This window comes from Cicer arietinum, chromosome 5 (genome assembly GCF_000331145.2).
Source record: "Cicer arietinum cultivar CDC Frontier isolate Library 1 chromosome 5, Cicar.CDCFrontier_v2.0, whole genome shotgun sequence".
Classification (NCBI taxonomy): domain Eukaryota; kingdom Viridiplantae; phylum Streptophyta; class Magnoliopsida; order Fabales; family Fabaceae; genus Cicer; species Cicer arietinum.
Window position 1 is genome coordinate 59,185,625 of NC_021164.2, and position 27,538 is coordinate 59,213,162.

A 27,538-nucleotide genomic window follows, 5' to 3' on the forward strand; every position below is an offset into this window, starting at 1 on the left:
GTGAGCAACTATGCATAGACTATGACTGAAGTAAAGGACAGAAAAAGAGACACGCCAAGTGATCTCTATTTCTATTTCATAACCCGCCAAACCACTTTGTGTTTATCGTCGTCTGATACAAATTTAAGGATCATATTTAAATTTGCGGAATAATCTAATCCTTTTGACCTTTTTTTTGCTTAATCCTTCTGGTATAAATAACTGCCTATTTTCCCAACGACAAGAAGAGCCTCCTGAAAGATATTACCTCGTCTGCACCCTTTTGGAATTTGGTTTTGTTCAGATCCTGCAGAGGCAGCTCAGGTTTGCTTGGACCTTGACTTCAGTTGCATAAATTAAATATCCTGAATCTTGATCATGCTGATGCCTCTAGTACAAGGCTCGGATATATTTTTGTTAGTATAATAGTATATTAACAGAAAGTCAAATTTTAATCACTGAATACTTGCAAAAGGGTTCAGGCACCCATCAAATATACACTAGCATAAAGCCAATTTCCCGTTTTATCATTTGAAAGATAATACACAAAATACGCACAAGGGTGACCTCAACTGATGTTAGGAATTATTTGCAATTTAAGTTGAACAAACAAAGTTTGTGAGTTCTTAGTGCCAATCTAGGCCAGTACAAGAGTGCATAAATTTTGAATACCATTGCCTCTGTCATGCGATGAGCATGGGCTACATGTTATATCCCCCAAGGGTAATACCTATTCCAAAATCTGATCCCTCTAAATCCCCAAATCTGAAACAATGCCTTTTTCTCAATTTTCGGTCTGGATTTTAAATGACAACGAAATCAAAATAACTAGCCATCCCGTGACAGACAGCATAAATGTTTAAAGCTTGAGAACTACATAGAAAGAAAAAAAGCTCGGTTGAGAAACCAGCCTCTATGAAGGAGCTGAGAAGCTGAACCTAAATCCATTTTTACCACGATCTTGTTCATTCTGCTTGAGTATGTAGTAGTAGTTACCCTGAAACAGTGAGAAGTATATTAGTGAAGAAATCATAGAAAGTCTTGATAAAAAAAAAAACAAGTAAATACCAAATTAGAAGAGAGGTCAGCAGAGGGCAACATCAGAAAAGAAATCAATACTTTGAGAGACCTTTAAACCACAACTGGTAGTTTAATGGAAAGGAGGGGGAAGTGATTTTAAATGGTTGTGTTTGGTTCATGGGACGAAAGAAATTTTAAATGGTTTATATTATTTTAGCCCTCTCCCCTCCATTCCAAATCCCCAACAATAGAGGGAGTGAAAAAGTTCCCCCCCTCCCCTCCAAACTCCTCCAACCAAACAAACCCTAAATTATATTAGTACATAAAGCAAAGAGTATATGTTAGGAACCCAAGAATTGGATTCCTTGATTTAGAGGAAGAACACTAATATTTAGAAAAAAAAGATAAGAAATAATAAGAGAGAATCTCTCCCAAGAAAATGATACACGAGCGAATATGCTCCTACAATGGTTTACACCACTCAATTTCTAAAGTTGATAAAAAGCTCATTTCTAAAGGGGTGGAAGCCTCTATTTAAAGACTTTCGTTACATTAGGATAGGGATTAGGTCCTAGATAACTAACTAATAACAAAAACACCAAAGCAGGTACCACCTATACCACTACTAACAACCTAGGAACACAACTACTAACAAACTCCTCATTATCCCTATTTGTATATCCTAACATTACACCCCTCTTCAAAACAACCTTATCCTCAAGGTTGACATATACTAAAGTCTTCTTGTTCAATGGTTAAAAATTAAAAAAAAATAAAAACTTCCTCCAGAATCCCATTGTGGAGGACTCAACTTCAGCTTTAGGCACTCTCATATTCCCTTTTTTTGCACTTTCCTACCATAGCTGCAAACATTACACCCCTCTTCAAAACAAACTTGTCCTCAAGGTTGACATATACTAAAGTCTTCTTGTTCAATGGTTAAAAATAAAAAAAATAAAAATAAAAACTTCCTCCAGAATCCCATTGTTGAGGACTCAACTTCAGCTTTAGGCACTCTCACATTACCTTTTTTTGCACTTTCCTACCATAGCTGCAAACCCGCTGAGTTCTGAATTGCCCAACAAAATACGGCCTCTATTTAATGGCGGTCGGACCAATCTGGTTGTGTCGGATTTCTCGAACGCGGAATTGGACAGACCAAAGTTGGTGGCGGAAGGCAAATGTTCGAGAAGCTTTTCAGCCACAATTTCGAGTGTGAGGAACAACGAGACAGTTTGAATCGAAGAGAACATTTGCTGCATCGAGAGTATGGCTTAACGGGGGAAAGCTCTGCAAAAAGAAAAATAGACGATACACAAGGACAAGACAAGAGAAAGCAACAATGCCATTGATGAACCTTGAGATGTGGCAGCTTGTTGCTGCTGTCCTTCAGGTCTGGTGGTTTTGGTGGCGATGGGGGAGCTACAATCAGCGAATAAGCCATCAGATGTAGTTCCTTTGTGGTTGGTTTCCCTATAACTGCGATCCCTGTTGTTTCTAATTGCACTTTCCAATCTGGCGACGGCACAAGGCTTGCCGGAATCTTAATGGACACAGAATCATTGCCTTTGCGCAGGATGCAGTGGCGGCTTCCTTCTTCCTCTGCCACTGTTGTTTGTTTGTCGCTAAACATTATTTCCTCCATGTCCAAATTTACAGAATTTAAGTCTTTGTTAGAACGTTCATCTTCTTCATAAGTTTTCTGAATCAAAAAGAACTTCCTAGCACTGTTCATCCAACCAAACGGGTCATTTAAGGCGTGTGATGTTTCCTTCATCAACCACAAACGCGAGACTGGGTTTTCTTCCTTTTCTGAATCTTTCTTCATCGATTCTTGCTCTGTTAACTTCCCACTCTTTATTCATTCTGATTTTTCTGATGGTTCTTGGTTTTACGACGGCAACCCCCTTGCAGTACACCGCTGATTTGCTGATGTGGCTTCTTCAAGGGCCTCTTGTACTCCCCTTCTTGGCTTTGTTTTCTAGTTTTTGATTGCCAAAACTGCGGATCAGACCTATGCAAAAAGATTCCCAGGTCGGGTCTGGGTTTTCTTGATCCCAAGAACGAAACCAAATTAGTATCCATGCATCCAAGCTCATGAACTCCCACTGCACTTTATCGAACCCGTGAATTTAATGCTTCAGAAAGAACCTTTCAGCCTTTGCGATCCACCCACTAGGATCAGTCCCTGAAAAGTTGGGCAGCTCCGCCTTCTTAGCCCACTAATCCTCCAATTCCATACACACTGGCACTCCTTTGGATCCAGCAGGTCAGACCAATTATTAGGAATCCAAGAATTGGATTCCTTAATTTAGAGGAAGAACACTAATATTTAGAAAGAAAAGATAAGAAATAATAAGAGAGAACCTCTCCCAAGAAAATGATACACAAGAGTGGATACGCTCCTACAATAGTTTACACCACTCCACTTCTAAAGTGGATAAAAAGCTCCTTTCTAAAGAGGTGGAAGCCTTTATTTAAAGACTTTCGGTACATTAGGGTAGGGATTAGGTCCTAGATAACAAACTAATATTAGAAACACCAAAGCAGGTACACCTATACCACTACTAACAACCTAGGAACACAACTACTAACAAACTCCTAATTATCCCTATTTGCATATCCTAACAGTATAATACACACAAATCACTCGAGTAAATGCTTCACAATAAATTCAAATCTTGGATCACGTTTTGGTAAAGATAACTTTATGGGCAAATATTAATTGCTCAATTCAGAACCAAATCTTAAGGAAAACAAAAAGGAGAAACTACGCAACTATCCCAACGTCTAAACATAACAAATAAGATTGAATACCCCTAATTCTTTATATTTCCTCACTCACCCCACTCCATAAACCTAAAACCAAAATAGGTTAGCTTGACCTCCTGCCTAATTAAATATAAAGACATTGAAGCAGAAGCTAACCTCTAGGCGGAAAAGTCTAGTGGGAACAACAAATCCACATCCCACTGATGTTCGAAAGGAATCTAAAAACTTCCGAGGAGAGAAGTTCTTATATTCATTCTGAGTTAATTTAGCGGTATTCCCAGCACCAGCAAAAACATGGCCATGGATCCCGTGTTCTCTTAACCACCTAATTGGAAGATCAAAAGAGAGGTCTGCAAAAGCTGTAACAGCAAGATCTCCTCCAATGAAGTCCCATTTAGAGGAATCATTATTGTCATCATTAAATACATCTCTGCTTTGTCTTCGTGGTTCAGCCGGACCTAATCCCCTAGTTTTAAATCCCCACAATGTTATTGGCCCTCCTAGGGTGCAAACTGGAGAGAAGTCACCACCCAAATAAAACCTTTCAGGAACGGGAGATGGCTTGTTCATGAAACCTTGTCCCCATGGAAAAACGGCACCAGCAGAAATCCCTAGGTTCAGAGCTGTATTGTAAAACCCAAAGGGGACAGCATACCGAACATCAAACTCCTGCATAAAACGAGTCGAACAAGTTAGTCCAGAAAAAAATATAAAAGAACCGAAGAGCATACAAGAAATAGTAAGAATTAAGATGCATGAGAGTTATTCCAGTAACAACTTGTTATGTTATGCATATATATTATAGTCTCCATCCCCCAATATTTAGCATTTACCATAATCAAAATCACTTTCAATTTCAAGGCAGATTGTGACAAAATTACATTGCATTATAGACAATCAAGTTTTTAAGATATGAATAGTGGGAATAAACAAAAATATATAGTTCAACATATGAGCACCCTGCTCAAGAAAAGCAAAATGTTTCCTTTCGTTACATGGAAAGACCTCATTGGGTGAAACAACTCAAACAAGTACCTGTACTCTTTCTACAATTAACAAAATTAAAATTTAATGATGTCAAGATAGATAGGAACAGAAGTATGTTACTACAGATTTTCAGCTATTGAAACAGCCGATCAGGTTCTGAATTTTTCATATGTCCAAGGAAGTGGAATATGCCCATGCCCAAAAAATCTAGTTTTAACCCAGATAGAATAATCCTCAAGTTAATTAATATTTTACAAAAAATTGGGTCTGCATCAATTTGAAAATTCCAGCACACACAAAGCTATTTTAATTATTACTATACTGCTATATAACTAGACAGAAACATTATTGTTTTATTCAGGATGCATACAATTACATTGCAGCAGAATAACTAAAGGACAAGAAAAGGATTTAATTGCACCTGACGCAGAAACCGCAAGCTCCGATGGTCTGGTGTAAGGCCACCAAGGTGAGTGGTAGAAACAAAAGCATGTCCTTTTGTAGGCCTAATTGCTGAGTTTCTTCTATCAATTTTAAACGTATACTTCAAAGATGATAGCAAACCATGCCCAAGCTGCCTCCTTATAGACCTGGACGACATTTGTGATGGATCTGTTAAGGTACGCCATCCAAGAGTGTATACCAAGTCATGGTACTTTGTCGATATTAAGCCAAGAGACATGCCCAACAACTGCTCTTTGTATGAAGAAAATTCTTGCCAATCTTGGGAAAGCATGGACAGTCGTGCTACAATGGGAGTTGAGGTTCCTTTAAGTCGAGGGGCATATACCCCTACACTCACCTCTGTTGCTTGGCTGGCACCGTAAGCCAAAGAAGCATCCCATTGATCACCATAACCTAACAAGTTTTTGTACTTAAGAGTACCTTCACCAGTCCAAGAACTAGTCTACAAAAGCATTGGCAAAATTCCAAAATGAAAAAATATTAGAAGATTGAAACCAACAAGTACTCAGCAGATCTATATACAGCTTCCAACAGAACAATAACTGAAACAAAAATGTGCTAATCTATCAAGGCAAAAAGATTGTAGGTGAAAATTCATCTACACAATAAAATACATTTGTTTGTTTTGGTGCAACTGTATAAAAGCTTAAAGCTCACATTAAAAGGCCATGCAGCAGATACGTTTGATCCCATTAAACACTTAATTCTCAAAAGACAGGTCATTATATGTGTACCGCCTCCATAGAGCATTGACAGCCAATTTGTCATACCTTGTACTAAAATATGACACTAACACCCCAAGGGCAGGAAAAATGGGTTCTCTTCAACAACCAAACCAATAGTTTATGCAAATAACAGGTGGAGATTAAATTAAAATATAATAGTCCTATTCCGATACTGCATATTAGCAACCCCAACTACAAGTGAGAGTAAAATCATGATTTCTAATCCAAAAAATTAATAGCAGTGACACTTTTGATGCAAAATGCAAATCCAAAAGCTTCCTATTCCTAGTCCAAGGATGAACATAGTGAACCAACACCTAGTCTCTCTGCTATTCCTTTCTAAATATTAATACAAACACATTACAGACGCTTAAATTCTTAACATTGTCTTAATAACTATCTACAGCATAAACATTTTTCTTCTCCTTAAAGTTAAAGGATTGCTGTTCTGTTGAGCTAGAAAACACTAAGCATTAGAAATAAAAAGCTTCCATACAACCTCAATCATTCTCATGTAAACTACCATTTTCATTAATAACTACAACAAGCTCAAATATTAAACATGTCTAATTACAAAATTCTTTACAATGTCCTAATTGAATCTAGAGCACTTTCAGCATCAGATTGGAAGAAAAAAAAATTGAGAATGAGATTGTACCGATGGTTTGGTATAAACACCGAATTCACCGGAGGTTTTGTTAACAGCCTCAACGATGTCGATGACGACATTGGCAGTGTTAGGCAACTCCGGCGGTCCAGGCTCGAGTCTTAGCTTGCTAGAATCGAAAACACCGAGATTCTGAAGCCTAGCGAGTGCGATTTCGGATGCGCGAATGAGTTCCTGCATGGTAGTGGCATTCTCGATTCCCTTGATTTCGGCTTCGATCACCCAGTCTTTGGTCTTGGTGTTGCCGCGAATAAGAACGTCGTGGACTCGGATTGGGACTAGCTCCGATGAAAGTCGTCGGGAAAGGGTTTCAAGCTTGAATTTCTGTTCTCTGAGACGGGACAATGGGGATTGGGGGGTTCGGTGAGTGGGTTCCTCCAAAACGACGACGTCTTCGTCGTCGTCGTCGTATTCTTCTTCATCTTCGTCTTCTTGGTCGTAGTCGTCGTTTTGTTCTTCAGAGGGGCGTTGGGTTTGGTGGATGTTGTCTTGTTCTGAGTTTTCTTCCATAATTTGATTTGATCGGTTTCCGATGCAGTTCGCTACTTTGCTTGTATGGTTGGTGAGATGAAAGAGGAGTGAGTACAATCAACGCACAAAAATGTTCAGTTTTTTTTTTTTAAGTCAAAATTACATTTTTGTCGCTTAAGTTAATTTTATTTTATATTTAATTTTATTTCTTTAATTTCTCTTTATCATTCTATTTTGATTTTTGAATTATTTTTTAAATTTTACTTATCTCTTAAATCATTTTTGTTTTGTTTATATTTCATTATTTTTTTAATATATTTTATCGTTTAATTTTTTATATTCTATTTCAATCTTTTAAATTATAAATATTGAACATTTTATTATATTATTTTTTATCAATTTTTATTTTTAAATTGATATTTTTCTTACTTTCATCTTCTTTTTGTTGATTAAGAAGACTAATCATCAAAATATAGTATAAATTTAAGAAACATTTGGCAATAGTCAAATAAAAAATTGACATAAAAGAATTTATAATTTTAATGATCAAAATACAACAAAAAAAACTTATAAAATTAAATTGAAATCTAAAAAAACTTAAAGAATCATACAACTTTGCAAATTAAGGTAGTTATCAATTGATACACTTAAATTTATAAGAAATCAAGAGTTGGTTAATCTTAATTTCAAATTAGTTAAAATTTATGAGTTTATATCATACATTTATTTTAAACAACTTTATCATTTTTTATCATTAGAAATTTTTTTTCAATTTTTTTTTGTCTATAAAAAATTTTGTCCACTTTTTTTGTCTACTGAAAATTTAAAATCGAAAAATTTTATAAGTAAATTTTTTTTTTAACTTATTTTTTGTTTACAGAAAATTTTGAAAATAAATTTATTATCAATTGAAATGTTTAAAAACGAAAAATTTAGTAGGTCAAAAATGGATCCATAAATTTTCAATAAAATTGACAGGGATAAAATTGATCATTTATAAAGCATGGGGTAGAGGTAAAAAGTGAGGGGTATCATTCTTGTGAGTCCAATTACTTTCGGGCCTAAATTGGGCCATCATTTTCGAGCTGAAATTTAGCCAGCCCGTACCATAACCATCTTCATCCAAAAAACAAAGAGAGAAATACTACAACGCAAAAATAAAAAAGAATGAACTCATTTTAAAGAGAGTTGCATAGGCGCTCAGATACAAATTCAAATTAGGACCACCGTGTCACCGCCACGACAACCGCCACCGATTCCCTTCTGAAATGGCGAACGTTGATGAACTCTTATCTTCCTTAATTTCAGATATAAACACCTACACCGGCAAAGACCCTCTTCTTCCTTGGCTCCGGTATTCCTCGTCTCTCTCTATCTCTCTCCTGTTCAGTTTTTTCAATACTCACTCATTTTGAATGCTGCAGAGGGATCCGAAAAATGAAGGACAGTCTTCCCTCAAAACCCCTCAAGGAAAAACTACCCGAGTTCTTGCAGAAATGCGCCCAAACATTCGAGCTCGATCGACGCTACAAAAACGACATGCGTTATCTTCGTGTTTGGCTCCACTTGGTAACTGAATCACCCCCTTTTAAAAAATTAGAGGTTTCGAAAATGGGGTTAGGGAAATTATGATTAAAGTATAGTTTTTTTTTTTTTTTTTGTGTTATCATGTTAGATTTAGGAACTTTATGATTAGGTTGAAACAAAGAGATAGTGAAATGTTATAGTGATTTTTTTGCCTCTCTAATTGATAGATGGATTTTGTGGATGATCCGATAACACTATTGAGAACCATGGAGGTTAATCAAATTGGAACAAAACGTTGTCAATTCTATCAAGCATATGCTCTTTACTACGAGAAGAGTAAGAAGTATGAGGAGGCAGAGAAAATGTACCATATGGGAGTGAAGAAGTAAGTTCTCTGCTCAACTATTCAATTTATTCTTGTGATTTTGTTTTTGTCTTAATCCTTTTGTTCTTAGAGGAAATGATTCATGGTAATCCGGAGTTTAGTGAGGAGATTAATATAGTCTGACCAATTATTGTTCAGAGTCAAAATTCAAATTCGGGTTCTCCTGAACGATTCACCTTTCACTGGAACCTATCAACCACTTGGTTTAATTTATTCCAATGCTTGTTTTTAGGAAATAGGAACACAAAAACTAGCACCAAATTTTCATTAGATTATGCTTGAAACTTGGTACATGAATTGTTTTCAATTTAGCATATTGACACAGCAAATGACTATCTAGTTCTTTTATTGGTATGAGATTCCCTTTTTTTTCTCTCCAAAATCTACACAAGTCATGTTTACCTGGTCCCTATTGTTGAATATAGTCTTGCGGATCCTGTGGATGAATTGCAGAAATCTTATGAACAATTTCTTCAACGCATGAAGCGCAAGAACAAGAAGAAAATTCAGGTAGTGACCAACTTTTCCTTTATGTGTTCATACATGTTTTTAGCATCTATTATTCATGGTACATGGTGCATTCACTGTAGCTAATTTGAACAAAAAATGTCATACAGCATCAGGAAATGAGAGCTGCCAGGAGGCCCCTGTCTACAAATAGTATCGCAAGTTCTGTAAATAAAGATTTAGCTGATGATAGACGCGTAAAGGCTAAAACTGATGAGAACAGGAGATTTCGTGGTGATGATACAGTTGTTGTAGTCAAGTTTGTTGACACTGCCATGGATGGAAAGTCTGAAGCAGAAGATGCATGCCATCATGGACTGGTGGATCCTACAATAAATATGAAGGAGGCCATGAATGCCATTAACAGCATGTTCAGTGAGCCATTAGAGACTGTTGCTATGGCCAGGAAATCACATAAAAACAATTCAAAAGAAAATCGCGGTACAAATAACAACTTCGAAGTTTTTGTTGATGAAAACTTGGACAATGGAATCAAACCAAGTGATTCCTTATCACTTCAGCACATAACTGAGGCTAGCAAACCTCACCAAGAATCACTCCAGATATATATTGATGATGAAGGACATTCTGAAGGTTCTACTTCATCAGCTTCAAAAGTAAATGGCTTTGTTTTCCCCCGACCAAAAGATGTTCCTTCTAAAAAATCTAGTGTTACGGATGCATCAAGCTCTCGTAATTCGAAGTTCAGAGAGGATACAGTTGTTTGCAGATTTGTTGGTTCTGCCATTTCGGATGAACCAGAGGTGGAAAATGTTTGTCACCATGGTTTAGTTGATCCCACAATCAACATGAAGGAAGCCATGAATGACATAAATAACATGTTTGGTAAGCCAATGGATTTCATTAGAAAAAACAGATCATTGAAGCAGGAGAAAGCACCATCAAACAATAGTGGAAAGGAATTCGGCGGGTTTACTATCCTTGCTGATGATGCTGATGACCTTGAACAGAAACAAGATCCTCCACTATCAAAATCGCTAGGAAAGTCCAAGGAATCTGATTTATTTGAGCCAACTCTCCACACAAAGGAAGCCATGGATGACATTAACAAGATGTTTAATATGCCTTTGGATTTTTAGGAACAAGGTGGTTTTGTGGATGAATATCCACACGTTTCCTCCTTTGACACTAGTCGTAAGTTTGTACTAATTCACCCCCTCTTCAGGTGGATTCATTTTTCACAAGCTTCGAACCTGAGACTCACTTGAAAATACAATGTACACATTTGTGCACTGCATACCTAGTGTGTAGTGCCATTAAGCCAACCCACTAGGGTAGGAACAATGTGTTTGCTGAGTGCCAATTCTTATTTGTAAGCAGAATTGTGTTGATTTTGTGTGGCATAATTAAATGAGAGGTTTCATTACTCCTTTTCTTGAAAAAAAACTTCTGACTTTTACAAACTTTTTGCACTTTAATGGAACATGAAGTGAACAATCAAAATTCCACCAAAAACCAGAAAGTAAATTATCCGCAGTAACGTTGAATTCAGTATATATAAAAAGAGATAGCATAAACAATTTAAGAATGCAAAACTTAATACAGAGACAAATAAAAGCAACAACATAATAATAAGTCAATGAATCTCAATGGTTGGTGAAGGGTAATTCATAGTTGTTTAATGCATTAGTAGTGAGTCTTTGAGCAATCTGGAGGATGGAAAGCCAAGGGACCAGAAGCATATATAACTGCTTCGTAGTTGCTTCCACGCAATCTCTTGTTATCATAACGAAGCGGAGATCCATTCAAACCGTAATTAACATTCGTGAGAAGGCTACAACTCTCAAGAGGAGACCAAACAGGCTTCACGTAACAAGAGTGAAGTGGATGATCTAGTATATAATTCTGCATCTTGAACCCTTCTAGTGGTGCATAGAGGTAACCATTTTTGTTTGTCTCAAAGACCTTATAGTAACTAACATGACCTCTGTGAGTTTTGCAGGAAACACTTACTTTGGCTGAAGGAATAGGCTTGGCTCCAGTCAAAGACCATGTTCCAGAATGCTCACAGCTTTGACAGTACACTGTAGTTTCCACAACTACATCTATTTTCTTCTCTGTTATTTTTGGACTATTTTCATAAGCTTGTGTGTAAGGAAAGGACACAAGGAGAAGCAAGAGAGAAATGATGCTGATGAAGTGCGTGCCAGCCATTTTCTCAAAGGGTATGACGGATTGAGGAAGAAGTAGAGACAAGGCTTGCAATTGAAGAAAAACATTTTGATAGGTTGATATATATATAGGTTAATATTCATTGATAATATGGAGACTTGACTAAATTGATAGGGTAGATCAACGTGCCTTCCATCATGCTGCTGCCAATGTATTTCATACATTATAATATTTAATCTTATGTACGTGAAGGCCACCTTTTGCCATGTATATAAAATTTCTTGCAATGCCAAAATATATGATGTACTATAATTTATTTTTTCCGTAGAATAGATGATAAATACCACTATTAACTCACACACATTTGTGAGATCTCGAGTTTGAATGCAGAACAAGACGTCAGTATCGATATTTGTCAGTTGAATTAAGACTTAAGAACATGTACCATAATATTTTACTCCATCCCTATGTATTATGCTTCACATTAGTAAAAGCATTTGTTCTAAATTATTTTATCTAATTATCTTTGTAATTAATACCATGTGAATCACTTTGTCAAGTCATCTTTCACTTTGTATTTATGATAATTTATACATGAGTATTTTTTATTTATAATTTATCATTAGTTTGTGTGAAATCAACAACTTTGACATTTTTGAGGGACAAATGTAGTAGATAACAACAATGATTGTTGACAAAAAATAAGGAAAATGTTTAGTGCATATTCATCCTACATCTTGAGAGAGAAAGAAATAGAGCAAGAAATATAATAGATATGATATATTTGTGATGTGATAGGAAAAATTGAAAATAAAAAATATTTAAATATAAGAGTAAAAAAAATGGCTAAAATATTAAATAAATAAGTCCATTCATAAATGTCTATATATATATATATATATATTTAGAGTTTAGGGTTTATATAAATATAATAATTGGTAATTGATTCATGTTTGACAAGTTGGTATCATTTAATACAAGATTAAAAGATTCATTTTTCTTTGGATCAAATGAGATGTGAAATACAAGATTAAAAGATTCATTTTTCTTAGGGTAGGGAGGTAAAATCAGAAGGCGGATGAACATTTATTTATTTTAAAAATTTGAAACTTCTGAAATTATTAATTTTGAAACTTATTATAAATGTTAAAAAAAAAAAAAAATTCATGTGTTTTAGGAGATGACAGGTACAATGGTGGGGGTGCTTGGTTGACGACTCTCTAAATTATTATTGCTAGATTTAATCGGCCCAATCTTCTATTGGAGCTCAGTTTGGATATTGAATAAGTTGTTTTTTGAGCACTAATTCTGAATAAAGCTACTTTTTGTTGTTGGAAATTATTAGATACACCACCTCAAAATTGTGGTGTCTATTTACACGGGTATGTTTCTTTTCTTTTCTTGTTACGGGTTCCACTTTATAAATTGTATTAAAATGAATGAATGTTGTTGAAATACAGTGATATAGAATTATTGGTGGAACATTTAATAATATTTTATGAGGCACCGGATTGGAGATATGATGCTTAGATACTCATATTAAAAAATTATAAATGAACTGTATGTGTGAGACCCACTTAAATATTCAAATAAAGGAAATTCCATTATAAATAGTCTCATTGGTTATATAAGTTTTTTGTTGTTGTTGTTGTTATGATATGAAAATGTTTAGTTATTGTTAGATTATGTTAATTTTACATGATCTAATTCGGGACTTCTGACATAAAATCCGTTTAACTTAATTCATCAACTGAACTACATTCATAGAACATTATAATTCTTAATGTAATTAACATTTTCATTATCAATATATTAATTTTAAAAGATATAAAAGTAAATTAATTTTTTAAAATATTTTTTATTTTTTATATATATATTTAACCCATTCATAAAAATTAAGTTAGCTTTGCCACAGATGTTGAATGAGTACTCTAAATAAATTCGAGTACTCACAATGTCCAGATAAAAGTTAAATTATGTTTTCCATCTCTATCAATTGATTAACTGGCGACCAAATAGGAAGTCTATACATCTCAATTGCAAAAGATCAAAATTTTATATACACACACTAAACATATTTGATATAGATAATTGATCACATTTAACCATTTTGCTATATCGTGATATTGTTTCTTAAAAATGGCAAGTAGGTGTGCCAAGATATAATAAATAAAAATATAAAATAGAACAATTGTGTAAAATTTATTTATACTAGTATTAAACTTTTATTTTAAAAATGAAATCCGAATGCTATTAATATTATTGACCCAGTATTCATTGTGGTGGTTGATTTTTCTTCTCTAGAACAAGAACTAGTAATAGAAAAGGATGTGCAAAATGCAAAATGTTGGGTCAAGTATGTTGTCATTTTCAATTTTAATAGTAACTGTCGTATTGCAAAAGCAAGTGGCGTTTGTAACAAAGAGCCTCCATCAATCAATCATATTATGGACAAAAGCCATTTATCTTCAACTATGCTTTTGTCATGCAAATTTTATGCCATCCATTTGGCACACTACAGCTTGGCAGATTGTAGATGCCATTTTCTTATATAAAGTATAAACCTTGTTTTTTTATACTTTATACTTATAATCAATTAATCATATAACTTAACAAAGCCCTCGAGAAGACTTTGACTTTGTCCTTCAATATCATCAAACTTGAAATTTCCCACCTTGAAACCTCATGACACGTGACATGTGACACATGGGCAGGAGTATGACTGTTGAACTATTTGTTGTTCTGTAACAAATTGTTTGAAATCACAGTGAGGTTAGGAAATCACAGTAGCACCGTGATTTTGTTCAAGCCCTTGCAGTTTCAACCAAAATCATATTATTGCTAATTTGCCATCAAGAACTATAATAAAAAAATATCTTTAATCAACCATACAATTGAACAAATGAAATTAACTGATCTATGACACCCTTTTGTTACTGCAATTCCATAAACCATAATAATTAAACAAAGCAACCAAAAAATGGGTTTTTGTTATCTCCCTTATGTACATATGATTTGCCACTCTCCTACAAGAGATACAATAGATATCAATTTACAGGTGAGTACTTTTTTATAGAGCCATCACCATTGGAAAAAGGATGAGAATGATAAAAACTCCATACTTACAATCCGCTTTCGTGATTTCAGCTGGCATCTACCGAAGCAATCTCAAGTTCTGCCCACCAAAGTGGTGAAAGTTTTGGAACAGCTACTTCAGGACTTATTTTTGTTATCTCTCTTAATCTCTCACAAACTTGTTTTATTGTTGGTCTTTGATCTTGATTAGCATGGACACAAGACTTAATCAAATCAGAAATTTGTACTAGTTGTTCTTCTTGAAAGGATGCAAGTGTTGGATCAACTAGTTCTTTGAGAAGCTGGTTCCCTTGTAAATAGTGTAAAGCCCACTTTTCAAGTGAGCCGTCTTTATTATCCATGGAATAAGGAAGACGGCCCGTTATCATTTCGAGTAATGTAATACCAAAGCTGTAAATGTTACTTGCTAATGTCGTGTCCGCGAGTTTCCTTGCAGCAGCTTTTACATCGGACGAAGCTATTTCGTTCAAGAAACTCAAATCTGAGATTTTGGCAGCATAATCTTCGGTGAGTTGGACAGATGAAGAATTTAGGTTGCTATGGGCCAGAGGAGGGTCCAACTGGTGCATATGTTGCAGGCAGTAAGCCATGCCGATCGCGACTCGAAGTCTTGTTCCCCAATCCAAATGCTCAGCTTCTTTTACTGCGATTTCCAACATGATAAAAAAAAATCATCCAGTTTCCAACTTAAAAGGATAAGAAAAAATGCATAGAAGCAACTATTCTTGCTAAATAATAGTAACACTAAAGTGGTAGGTACTCACTGTGTAAATGTTCAAAAAGTGTTCCATTTGGGGCATACTCAAAAACTACCATTCTGGTGAAAGGCAAGTCTTCTTCGCAATATCCGAGGAGATTTGCAAAATTCTTGTGGTTCATCTTTGATAATGAATCAATCTGATTTCATAATTGCTTAAAATGTTAATTTCAATAGCAGTGCTGAGTTGAAAAATCTAGAGATAATTTAGTTTAATTTTTCATGATAATACCTTCTTACGAAATTGGACTTCTGAAGTCTTTGACCAATTTTTCAATGATGTCACTGTAACAGAGGCCACAGCTATTTCGACACCGCTAGATAGAGTCCCTTTGTAAACTGTACCAGTGGGCGAAGTATCAATTACATTACTAAAATCTTCACATGCTGCTTCGAGCTCTGATCTCTTTAGCTTTGGCACACCTGAAAACATAAAACTCGGTTATTCATGTACAAAGACAGGAATCTTACATTGTGAAACAAAAGCAATACAGCACAAGTCAAGGAACTGTAATCATTAAAGCCGGATCAATTTGATGACATCACTTTACTTCTTATATTTAAAAGGATAGATGCTTAGATTTACCTGTCACAAATGCCTTTTGAAGTTGTCCACTTAATCCTGTTACCCATGGTTTAACGGTAGCGACCTTGTTTGTTTTACAAAGATATAAGACAATGATTGAAATGATAATAAATACAGCACCACCCGCAACCCCAGCCAAAATAGGCATGTGACCTTTCTTTGATGAGTTGCTTTTGGATAGTGGTATAGAGCCTTGTGCAGGCCGGGGAGAAGGAGAATCAGAAACATTTTGATCCAGGGTGGGTGGCTTCGTCACTATTGGTGGTCTTTTTGAGACAGATGGGGAAGGTGATGGAGATGGAGATGAAGATGAAGATGGAGATGGAGATGGAGATGGTGATGGTGATGGTGATGGTGATGGAGAAGGCAAAAGAGAAGGGCTATCAGGAAGAATCGCTGCACGATTATGAGGATCATCACGAGCAGGAATACTTTTCTGCAGTAGGCTCCGAACACCTTCTCTACTTTGGCGAATATGCCTTAAAAAAAATGACACAAGAGTTAAGATTATGGTATATAGTTGAATAAAATAGACACAACTTAGAATATGGAGAAAAAGAGAATAATGAATATGCAAAAGAAACTCATAGCATATAAGTCTAGACTAGAGATGACACATTTCAAATGCTTAATGACATACCATTTGGCAGATCTTCCTGTACAACCTGGCAATTTTCCTGCACTAACTAGCTGGTTTTCGTCTACTTGAGATTCAGAAAGCATTGTCAATTCATTAATTTCATGAGAGAAACCATGAAGAAGATCATTGTTGTCCAGCAAACTGCAATAAAAACAAAATTGAACTGTTCAAAGAAGTTCAAAGAAGAAAATTGAACTGTTCAAAGAAATTTGCAACTATGTACTCAGCTTCATAGTAGCAAAACAAGTTTTAAAAAATATGAAAATTGAACTGTTCAAAGATTATAATATCCTACAGGATTGTTAGTGAGATATTACTCCCAATATCTTTAGGTAGAGGTCCACTGAAGTTGTTGTAGCCCAAATCCAAAACCTCCAATCCCTTCAAGCGTAGAATTCCTTTAGGAATGATCCCATGAAAAGAATTATTCCGCAAAACTCTGCACAACATATTTGTCTCAATGTTATAAAACAACTTAACAATTATGGAAACTGAAATTATTAAGTAGCTAAAAATTACAATAAACAAAGCAATTGGATAAAAGAAAATTATTTACATGGACTTTATGTGTACAAGGCTCCCAAGCTCATGTGCTAGATTTCCTTCAAGACAAAGGTCTTTCAAATTCCTGAACAACAAAATATCCTCTCATGATTCAAAACTCCAACTCTACCTCAAAATTTAATAACAATAAAAAGCAGGCAGCATGCTACTAATACAATCTAACCAACAAGTTGAACACTTGTAAATTGATTTAACTGAAAAATGGTCTTCATAATTTGTAAATGATATAATCAACTATCAATGGAATTGATCGAATGACTAAACTATTAGAATTTGGGTTTGGTCCTGGATGATCAACCATAAAACTTATAACCACTATTCAAGCCACATCACTATCCAACTATGCAATACCAACACTTGAGATTGAAAGTTTATCTAAGTGTTTGATATGTGTTGATGTCCAACACCGATATGATAGAGCATGTTAAATACAATCACTTTCATTTTTTCCCAAATTATTATGAGTGTTGGTTTCTGTTTGTGTCAATGCTTCATAGCTATCCAAAACCAGACATCTAAAGTGTGGACTAGTGCAAGTTCGAACAATTTATTCATTTTTTCCTATCTATGTTCTATCTCCAGCCATAAAATTAATCAGATCAGGAAATCACATAAAAATGCATAATCAATTTCACAAAAAACATATCAGAAAATCAGCACTTACAAGACCACAACTCTTCCATCAGAACACTCAACCCCAAACCAATTACAAGGGTCAACCTCTACTTCATCATCAACCCAATTTGACAAAGCATCAAAAGGGTCACTCACAATTCCCTGCTTGAACTTCAAAAGAGCTTTACCTGCAAATAAAAATACAACTCAGTTTTCATCTTTTCAACAATTAACCACTAGAACACAAAATTCCACAAACTATAAATCCCTTTTACCTTCATCATTCAAAGAACAGCACAAACCAAAGCTCTGTAACAAAAAACAAAACGATACAAGGAACAGAACTGCACGAAGATCCTTGAAGAAGCTGAATTTCCACTTTCTCATTTTTGAGTAATTTTTACTTTTGTTAAAAGAGACACACTACACAAGAAGTGAATCGGTTATGAAAAGTATCGAAAAAGAAAAATTGGGAAAACAATGTCAAAACTCAAAACTATGTTCTTACACCAACCAAGCAAACGATGTAGGACTCAAAAACAACTTAATATTTAAAAGCGCGTTCTCTACAAATCAACGAACTTTTCTCTCTCTTTGTTTTTTTTTTTTGGTACATGAATAATTCTCTTTTATTTTTTTATTTAATTCGGATATACTAACATATATTTAATTAGAATTATTATAATTTTTTAAAAATTATATACATCGTGCTGATAATATAAAAAAATTTATTTTAATAATATATAATATTTAATATTTTTTGAATAATGAATAATTATTATTATTAATATACTTAATTAATACTTTATTATTTGTCAAAATCCAAGTGCAATCAAAATCCTCAAAAGAATCTTCTTTTTTTTTAATAATAAATATTTTTCATTAGCATATTTAATTAATGCTTAGATTATAAAACAATTTAATTTTTACTAAATTAAACGATAGTTCTTATTCAATTTATGCAGTTGAACTTTTCAAGCAAATAAAGTCGATTATAAAAAATTATGTTTTTTTCTCAAATAGTTTAATGATCAGATTTATACACCTAACTAAATATGGAAAAATGGATAGTTAGCGATTCGAAGTCATATTACTTATGAAACTTTTAAAATAAAAATTTACTAACAATAAAACATATTAATTCTCATAAATATAAGTACAATTATATACTAGCTAGAAAGACATTTGATATGTGAGGCAAATTTAAATTAAAGATCTCTTATTTGATATGGATGAATTTTCAAATATCGTTAAAAATTGTAACATGATAGAATTGTGATAAAAGCAATGAAGGAAAAAAATATTTAAAATCAAAAATAAATTTTATATTGTTAAATTAAGAAAAAATCAAAATAAATACATGATATATTTTATATATAGAAATAATGCATTTAACTCTACATAATTTTTATTTTACAACTACTATCTTTGATAATTGAAATGTGTTTATTACAAATAAACACACTAAGAAAAAAAATCAAAATAAAATATTTAAAATTAAGGAAAAAAATATTTAAAATCAAAAATAAATTTTATATTGATAAAATTAAGAAAAAATCAAAATAAAATATATGATATGTTTTATATAAAGAAATAATGCATTTAACTTACATACTTTTTATTTTATAATTACTATCTTTCGTAATTGAAATGTATTTATTATACTTCTAACTTAGATAATATCTAAAAAAATATTAATTAATGGTATATAAAACACCAAAAAAATACATCATTCATAAATTGTTTAACTATCCATTAAAAGATTGGAAGAAATAAAATGCCAATTTAATTAAAAGAAACAAAATTGCTTAACAATCATTTACATAAATATAAGCTAAAATGTCAACAAAAATGAATATCAAAATGAAAAATATCACCAAATATTTTTGGAAGAAAAAACAAAATATTTGATGTAGACAGAGAACTTATATATAGGAGTGAGAAAACTTATATATAGGAGTGAGAATAGGCTTTGTTAGGTTTGAGATTGACTGGTCAAAAAATTCAAAGTTTAAGTTTGATTTGTGATCTGTCATAGGCTTATTTTTTAGGCTTGAGTCTGACCTTGATAGAAGTCTTGTATGACATGGTAGCCTACTTAAGAGTCTATTTCATTTTAATATTTTGAATAAGTAATCAAACATATTTTTAAATAGATAAATGAGTTAGTATATTAGTGAAATTAAATTCTATTTTTATATTTAACATCACATTTGAAGAATATGACTTTATACCTAAATTGTATTTCATAATAATACATTTAAATATGTCAAAAAATAAATGAGATTAATATGCGTAAATTATTAAAAATGGAATATATAATAAAATGATCAAAATTTAATATAATAATTATAGTATTAAAAAATATTATTTATATTTATTAAAAAAGGTCGGTCTAATAGATTTAAAATACTTAATATGTAACATATAGTCTGACTACCAAATATGGAATCGCTACCGAATATGGAACAACTACTGAATATGGAATGTTGAATTAGTGATTGCATAATTGATAGAATTTAAAATAGGAAATAATATTATTAATATAATAATAAATAAATAACATTAATATATAATAAAATATATATAGGCCGGCCTGTCATGCGTTTTATATGTCTAAGTATGACCTATTTAAATAAATAGACTTTAAAAACAACATGAACCTAACCTTTTTAATAAATATGCCAGAACATAAGTAGGTCAGGCTATAGGCCCCTAATGGACGGTCTAACATATTTCCATCCCTAGTTGCAGATCCGCAACCTAGGGATGATGCGACCATGTGGAATTTTTTTTTACATCTTGGGGATGCGATCATCTACTATATATATATATATATATATTTGCCATTTTATTAATTTTGTTAATTATTATTTAATAAATTATAAATAAATAAATATTTAAAAATTCAAAAATTCAAAAAACTATTAATAAAATACATCAATAAATAATAATAATAATTTTAATAATATTCTAAATTTTAATAAAAATAATAATAGTAATAATAATAATAAAGTAAATTATATTAATAAAATAAAATTAATTAAATTGAACCAATAAAACACGTTAAATTAAAGAAAAAATACAAAAAATTAAAGAAAAAAATGCATCAAATTTATATTTTATTATTATTATTATTATTATTTTCATTAATTTTTATTTATTAGATTAGAAAAATAGGAGAAAGTTGTTATAATAATGTGCCAAAAGAGGAGGAAGTTGTTATAATAATTTGCTAAAACAAATAGGAGGATATCGTTATAATAACGTGTCAAAATAAATAACGTGTTAATGATATTTTGCCGATAAAATAACAATGTATTTCCTTAACAACTTCCTCTTGTTTAACTGCATTTTTCTAATGTGTTTTATTTTATTTTATTAATAGTATTTTGATTTTTTAATTATTTTTAATTTATTAAATAATCAATCACTCAATTATTAACAAAATAATATTAAGTGTTAATTTACCAACAAAATATGATTGAGTTGTCAAAAGTTAAGTGTTAATAGTTTTTTGAATTTTTAAATATTTTAATTAATCAAAAATTCTATTAATAAAATAAAATACATTAATAAATAATAATAATAATAATAATAATAATAATTTTAATAATATTATAAATTTTAATAATAATAATAATAAAGTAAATTATATTAATAAAATTAATTAAATTGAACAAAAAACCACATTAAATTAAAGAAAAAATACCACAAATTAAAAAAAAAAGTTGTTATAATAATGCGCCAAAACAAATAGGAGGAAATTGTTATAAGAGGAGGATGTTACAGTGTAAAAACAAATAACACGTCCCTAACATTTTGCCTATAAACAAAAAAAAAAATTTAAATAATAATAATTAAATATTGTTAATGTAATTAAAAAATAAATATTTCAAAAAATATTAAATTTTAATAATAAAATCAAACAAAATATCAAAGTTAATGTGTTTGAGTGGGAAAATAAATAACATGTTATATTATTTTGACAACTCAATCGTATTTTGCTGGTAAATTAACACTTAATATTATTTTATTAACAATTGAATTATTGATTATTTAATAAAGTAAAAATAATTAAAAAATCAAAATACTATTAATAAAATAAAATAAAACACATTACATTGGAGAGAAAAAAAATGCAGTTAAACAAGAAGAAGTTGTTAAGGAAATACATTGTTATTTTATCGGCAAAATATCAGGAACATGTTATTTATTTTGACACGTTATTATAACAATGTACTCCTATTTGTTTTGTCAAATTATTATAACAACTTCATCCTCTTTTGACACATTATTATAATAACTTCCTCCTATTTTTCTTATCTAATTAATAAAAATTAATGAAAATAATAATAATAACAAAATATAAATTTGATTTATTTTTTCTTCAACTTTCTGTATTTTTTCTTTAATTTAACGTGTTTTATTGGTTCAATTTAATTAATTTTATTTTATTAATATAATTTACTTTATTATTATTATTACTATTATTATTTTTATTAAAATTTAGAATATTATTAAAATTATATTATAATTATTTATTAATGTATTTTATTTTATTAATAGTTTTTTGAATTTTTAAATATTTTAATTAGTTATAATTTATTAAATAATAATTAATAAAATGCTAATATATATATATTATATATATATATATATATATATATATATATTAGATGGTCGCATCTCCGGAATGCAACCTTCTATTAAAGATGAAAAAAAAAAAATTCTACATAATCACATCCCTAAATTTTGATCTGCAACTGAAATTAAAAAGTAGAGCATGTATTATTTTTTCAATGTGCGGCACTTTATCGAATTAAAAATAAAAGGATAAAAACGAAAAAAAATCCCCGCCTACCACACAAAAAACATTGTAACGCGTGTTTGAGTGCAATATGGGTGTTTGCTCAAGCTGCCTCCAACTAAGCCCAACAAAAACACGCTACTTTATTTATTGAACATGTACAACATAAAATCCGTGTGGTAAGTGTATATATTTACGTCATTATTATTATTGTTACATACTTAGAAATTAGTTAGAATACATATTAGTATGAGTTTCAAAAACTGTAATTTTTTCATGAAAAAGAAGTAGGTGTATTATTATATACAGAGACATTTTTAAATATTAAAAATATTATTAGATTGTAAACATAAATAAATTTAATTTCAAAGAAAAATTGTTATCTTATTTTGAGGATGTTTAAAAAATATATATAATGACACCTTGTATTCATAAAATATTGTTAAAATACCAATTTTGACTTAAGTTGATTATAAATTTCTTTTGTTTAATTTTTTTTTTGAGAAGTTCCACGAACTTTATTATTCTATATATAATTAATATTATATGAGAGTGCGTCTAAATAATTTACTTATTTAATAATAGAAAATGTATCATTAACGTCTTAAATTCAAATTTAAAATAAAATATTTAATAATAATATTAACAATTGTCATTTAAATTAAGATTTAAGTATATATATATATATATATATATATATATATATCTTTATTAAAACGGTCTTAAAAATAAACAAGAGCTACATGAAAATAATGAAATAGTGAGTTTTGGAGTACATCATGCGTCGGTGACTTGACTTGGCCAAATGATAAGAATATCAAAATAGTGTCTCTTGTTCTCTAGTGGACTCCGTAAAAGACTTCTAGTGGACTCAGTAAAAGACTTCATGGCTTTGGCTTTGTTAAGCTTCCTTATAAATTTTGGGTCACTCATCTAATAGTTAAATTAGTTAAATTATATTGATTTAGTTTATATAAAGTTTATGGTTAAAAATATAATTATCATGAAAATTTATTGTGTAGATACTATAAGTGTTATTTTTCTTTTTATGATAGATAGAAATAAAGATGATATATAAAAGTTGAATAGTTATTACTCTTTATTAAATGACACATGTTTACTATAAATAATTGTTATAGCTCTCAATTGTAGACAATATTATAATAATTATTTTCATCCTATTTGATGAGATAGTAAGGCTAAACTACAAAGGAATTTATAATTGGAAGATCAATACCTTATAACTTAAAACACCATCATATTAAAATTTCATAAATTCTTTATGTATGTTTCCGTATTTTATTATCTTAAATTGACATGAGATTATAGAATAATTTTACATTGGTAACATATTTCTCATTGATGTTTATTTTGATTTATATAATATTAGAATTATAAACATGTTAAATACAAATTAATTCATTTTTATATTATTCTAAACAAGTGGATTTTGTTTGGAAGTTACATTCATGATCATTATACTACTACTTCTCTAAATATATAAAAAAATTAACACTCAAATTCAAACAAACAATTTAATATATGGAGTTTGGCATAGTAACTTCATAAAATGTCTTTAGTATATGGGGGTGGATTTTAGAGGTACATAGTAGCTCTCTTAACCTAGAAATGGTTGAGACTTTAATTTGTACGTAGAAGTGGTTGAAGACTTGAAGTGATCCTTTTACTATTTTAAATGCTTCATCATCAACAAGAAATTTGAGGCTGTTGCACCATGTTAAAGTCACTATTTTGTAATGTATCATGAAATTAAAAGGATATTCAACTGAAAATTTTGTCCTCATTTTCTCATACTCTAACACAATATAATGTTTGTTGAAAACAAATTTAAATCCTCTCCTTTTACTATTTCCTTTTATCCCTTATTTTTAGAGAGTGATAGAGATGCAAACAATATAAAAATAATTTTTATAAATCTTACACATCACACAAAATATTTTGTCTCTATCTCTCACAAAATATATAAAAAATAAAAAATAAATTCAAATCTGTTGAAAACAACTCAAAGAAAACAATAAATATAAAGAAATTTTTATTTTCTCATATACAGTGTATCAATACGTATACATGAGCTTAATACTTTATGGGTAGTATCGACAATAAATATAAAGAAAACAATTCAAAAATAGTTTTTATTTTAGAAGCAGAGTGAAGATAGACAAAATAATTTATTATTTTACAATTATGACATATATGTATTTACAGTAGTTGAAGTTGAAAATTAAAATTAAAGTTTTTTCTTTTTTCATTTTCTATTTCTATAATTTATAGTTTTTTTTTGTTGCTCCATATAAGTATGATTTGTTTTGTCTTATTGGCATTGCCACATGCATTCGTTGGGTGTTATCTGGCATGTGATGTTAGCATGTCACACGACACCAAAATTTCACGCAACATGTCATATCATTTAGGTTGGACGGAAAAATAACAATAAGATTAAAACAATGAGAATGTTGAATGTCATAGATTTAATCTAAATTATTTTATAAAAATAACTAAAAACAGAAAATGACAATATTAAAGGAACCAAAAACATAAGAAAAGTGCTAGCAACAAACTATATATCACATATATTTATACATATTTTTTCTATTGTTTGAAATTCATACGAGTCCGACCAAATTTTAATGAGACCCACATAATTTGATAAAACCTATGTGAATTTCTACCAATGTTGAAAAATGTGTTAAAAAGAGAGTGCGGAGGAACTAAAGGAAGCGAAAGGTGTGTCAAGAGAGGAGGAGAACAACAATTTTAACGACTTTATAGATGAAAATTCATTTGGTAGATTTACCTTTAATTGGAAGGAGGTTTACATGGTCGAAGTTGGACATGGCTTATAGAAGTAGATTGGATCGCTTTCTTTTGTTTGGAAAGTTTTGTGAAGCATGAAATGGTGTATCTCAATGGGCGTTGGAGAGAGGCTAATTTTATCATAGTTGTTAGCATTTGAAGCTGTTTGCAATGGAAGTAAAAAAAAAAAAGGAATGGAATGAAATGAAATGAATGTGTTGCATTTTATTGAAAATGAATATGCTATTTATACATAGCTTCTATTACATTATTTTTAACTACCTTCTACCTAACTAAACAAGTGGTTAGTTAGTTGATCAAATACAATCAAAAATTAACTTGAATTACAAAACTGAATACGAAGGACGTTTAACGTTCTCCGTTTTCTAACACTCAAAACCAAGAACGTTCTTGGTTTCCAACACTTTCCCTTAATTCAAGTTTCTAAGTGATTTTACACTTAGCAATCTTCTTATCTCTTCAAATCTACTTCTCATCAAGGCCTTGGTCATTATATCAGCCATCTGAACTTCAGTTTGACAATAAATGAGCTTTAACTTGCTTCTTCTAACTTGATCTTTTAAGAAGTGAAACCTTGTCTCAATGTGTTTGCTTCTTCCATGAGACACAAGATTCTTTGCCAGATTTATTGTTGAAATATTGTTAATCAGCAATGGAATTGGCCTGCAAATTTTCATCTTTAGCTCTGTTGTTAATGACTCCAACCACAATGTTTGGCAGGCTACATAGCTGCCAGCAATATACTCTCAGCTTCACATGATGATAGTATTATCACATATTGCTTCTTTGAGCTCCATGCTATTGGCGATTTCATGAATTTGAACACATATCCTGAAGTGTTCCTTATATCATTCTTGTCTCCACATCAATCTGAGTCTAAATATCCCATAAGTCTTCATCTTCATGTTTCAAATTTGTTGCAAAAAAAAATGACATGCCCAATTGTGCCTTGGATATATCTCATGATTCACTTAATTGTCAGCAAATGAGAGTGCTTGGGTCTCTCCATGAATTTGTTTACCACACCCAAACTACAGCAGATGTCAGACCTTGTATTGCACAAGTATCTTAGGGAACCAATAGCTTGTTTCAATAAGGTTGAATCAGTCAACTCTTCTTCAATTTCTATTCTCAACTTTACATTGACCTCCATTGGAATGGTTGCAGGGTTGCAATCAACCATATTGAATCTTCTCTGGATTTCTCTAGCATACTTCTTCTGATGTATAAACATACCATCTTCAGTTTCAGCAAACTCCAAACCCAGAAAGTAGCTTTGTTTGCCCAAGTATGTCATTTCAAACTCATCCTTCATGATTTCTTTGAATTCTATAATTGTCTTGCTGTTGTTGTCAGTCACCAATAAGTCATCAACATATAGGCACAAGAAGATCATTGCAGGCTCTCCATTCAATGTGGAATGCTTCACATAAACTCCATATTCCACTGTGCATTTAATGAATCAATTCTTTTGTTCCAAGCTTTTGGTGATTGCTTCAAACCATATAGAGTTTTCCTCAATCTGAGTACTTTATCCTCTTTTCCCTTAATCACAAATCCTTGTGGTTAAGAGGCATACACCTCTTCTTCCAGCCATCCATTCAAAATTGCAGATTTCACATCAAGTTGGCACATCAGCCAACCCCTAACACATGCCAATTCTATCACAAGCTTGATTGTCTCAATTCTGACCACTAGAGCAAACACTTCAGATTAGTCTATACATGTTCTTTGTAGGAATCCCTTGGAAACCAATCTAGCTTTGTACTTAACAATCGTTCCATCTAGATTCAACTTCAACTTATAGACCCACTTTACTCCAATATGCTTCTGCTTTGGAGTCAAATATGTCAAGTACCATGTTTGATTCTTCTCAATTGCATCGATCTCTTCCATCATTGCTTTCTTCCAGGATCCTTTCTTCAATGCATCTTCGATATTTAAAGGTTCCACATAAGCAAATAAGGCAAAATGTACTAAATTTCCACTGTTGTCAA

The 27,538-nt window shown here is 31.5% G+C and overlaps 4 protein-coding genes across 6 annotated transcripts; 1 reads left to right on the forward strand and 3 right to left on the reverse strand.

The window, feature by feature from the left end:
* Nucleotides 1–542: 542 nt before the first annotated feature.
* Nucleotides 543–7,219, reverse strand: LOC101505553 (uncharacterized). Its single transcript, XM_004500451.4, has 4 exons — nucleotides 6,607–7,219; nucleotides 5,180–5,665; nucleotides 3,928–4,440; nucleotides 543–976 (listed from the first exon to the last, which is right to left on the reverse strand). The coding sequence occupies exons 1-4, from the start codon at nucleotides 7,123–7,125 to the stop codon at nucleotides 893–895; spliced, it is 1,602 nt and encodes a 533-aa protein (XP_004500508.1). The 5' UTR covers nucleotides 7,126–7,219; the 3' UTR covers nucleotides 543–892.
* A 1,001-nt stretch (nucleotides 7,220–8,220) lies between these two features.
* On the forward strand, nucleotides 8,221–10,892 carry LOC101506321 (uncharacterized). The gene is made up of 5 exons (XM_004500453.4): nucleotides 8,221–8,440; nucleotides 8,511–8,655; nucleotides 8,841–8,998; nucleotides 9,424–9,508; nucleotides 9,616–10,892. Exons 1-5 carry the CDS (start codon nucleotides 8,355–8,357, stop codon nucleotides 10,603–10,605), a joined length of 1,464 nt encoding a protein of 487 aa, XP_004500510.1. The 5' UTR covers nucleotides 8,221–8,354; the 3' UTR covers nucleotides 10,606–10,892.
* A 111-nt stretch (nucleotides 10,893–11,003) lies between these two features.
* LOC101506005 (non-classical arabinogalactan protein 31) lies at nucleotides 11,004–11,741 on the reverse strand. The gene has a single exon (XM_004500452.4). The coding sequence runs from the start codon at nucleotides 11,678–11,680 to the stop codon at nucleotides 11,153–11,155; it is 528 nt and encodes a 175-aa protein (XP_004500509.1). The 5' UTR covers nucleotides 11,681–11,741; the 3' UTR covers nucleotides 11,004–11,152.
* Nucleotides 11,742–13,983: 2,242 nt separating this feature from the next.
* Nucleotides 13,984–18,435, reverse strand: LOC101506640 (probable inactive receptor-like protein kinase At3g56050). Of its 3 annotated transcripts, none has more exons than XM_073368996.1 (10): nucleotides 18,172–18,435; nucleotides 17,946–18,084; nucleotides 17,274–17,345; nucleotides 17,013–17,156; nucleotides 16,718–16,858; nucleotides 16,078–16,556; nucleotides 15,724–15,914; nucleotides 15,499–15,631; nucleotides 14,765–15,377; nucleotides 13,984–14,380 (listed from the first exon to the last, which is right to left on the reverse strand). In XM_073368996.1, exons 1-9 carry the CDS (start codon nucleotides 18,281–18,283, stop codon nucleotides 14,782–14,784), a joined length of 2,007 nt encoding a protein of 668 aa, XP_073225097.1. In that variant the 5' UTR covers nucleotides 18,284–18,435; the 3' UTR covers nucleotides 13,984–14,380; nucleotides 14,765–14,781. The 3 variants fall into 3 exon arrangements, with proteins under 3 accessions (XP_073225097.1, XP_073225096.1, XP_004500511.1); XM_073368995.1 differs by lacking the exon at nucleotides 13,984–14,380 and adding an exon at nucleotides 14,499–14,664; XM_004500454.4 differs by lacking the exon at nucleotides 13,984–14,380 and having other exon boundaries at nucleotides 14,499–15,377; nucleotides 18,172–18,434.
* Nucleotides 18,436–27,538: the final 9,103 nt, after the last annotated feature.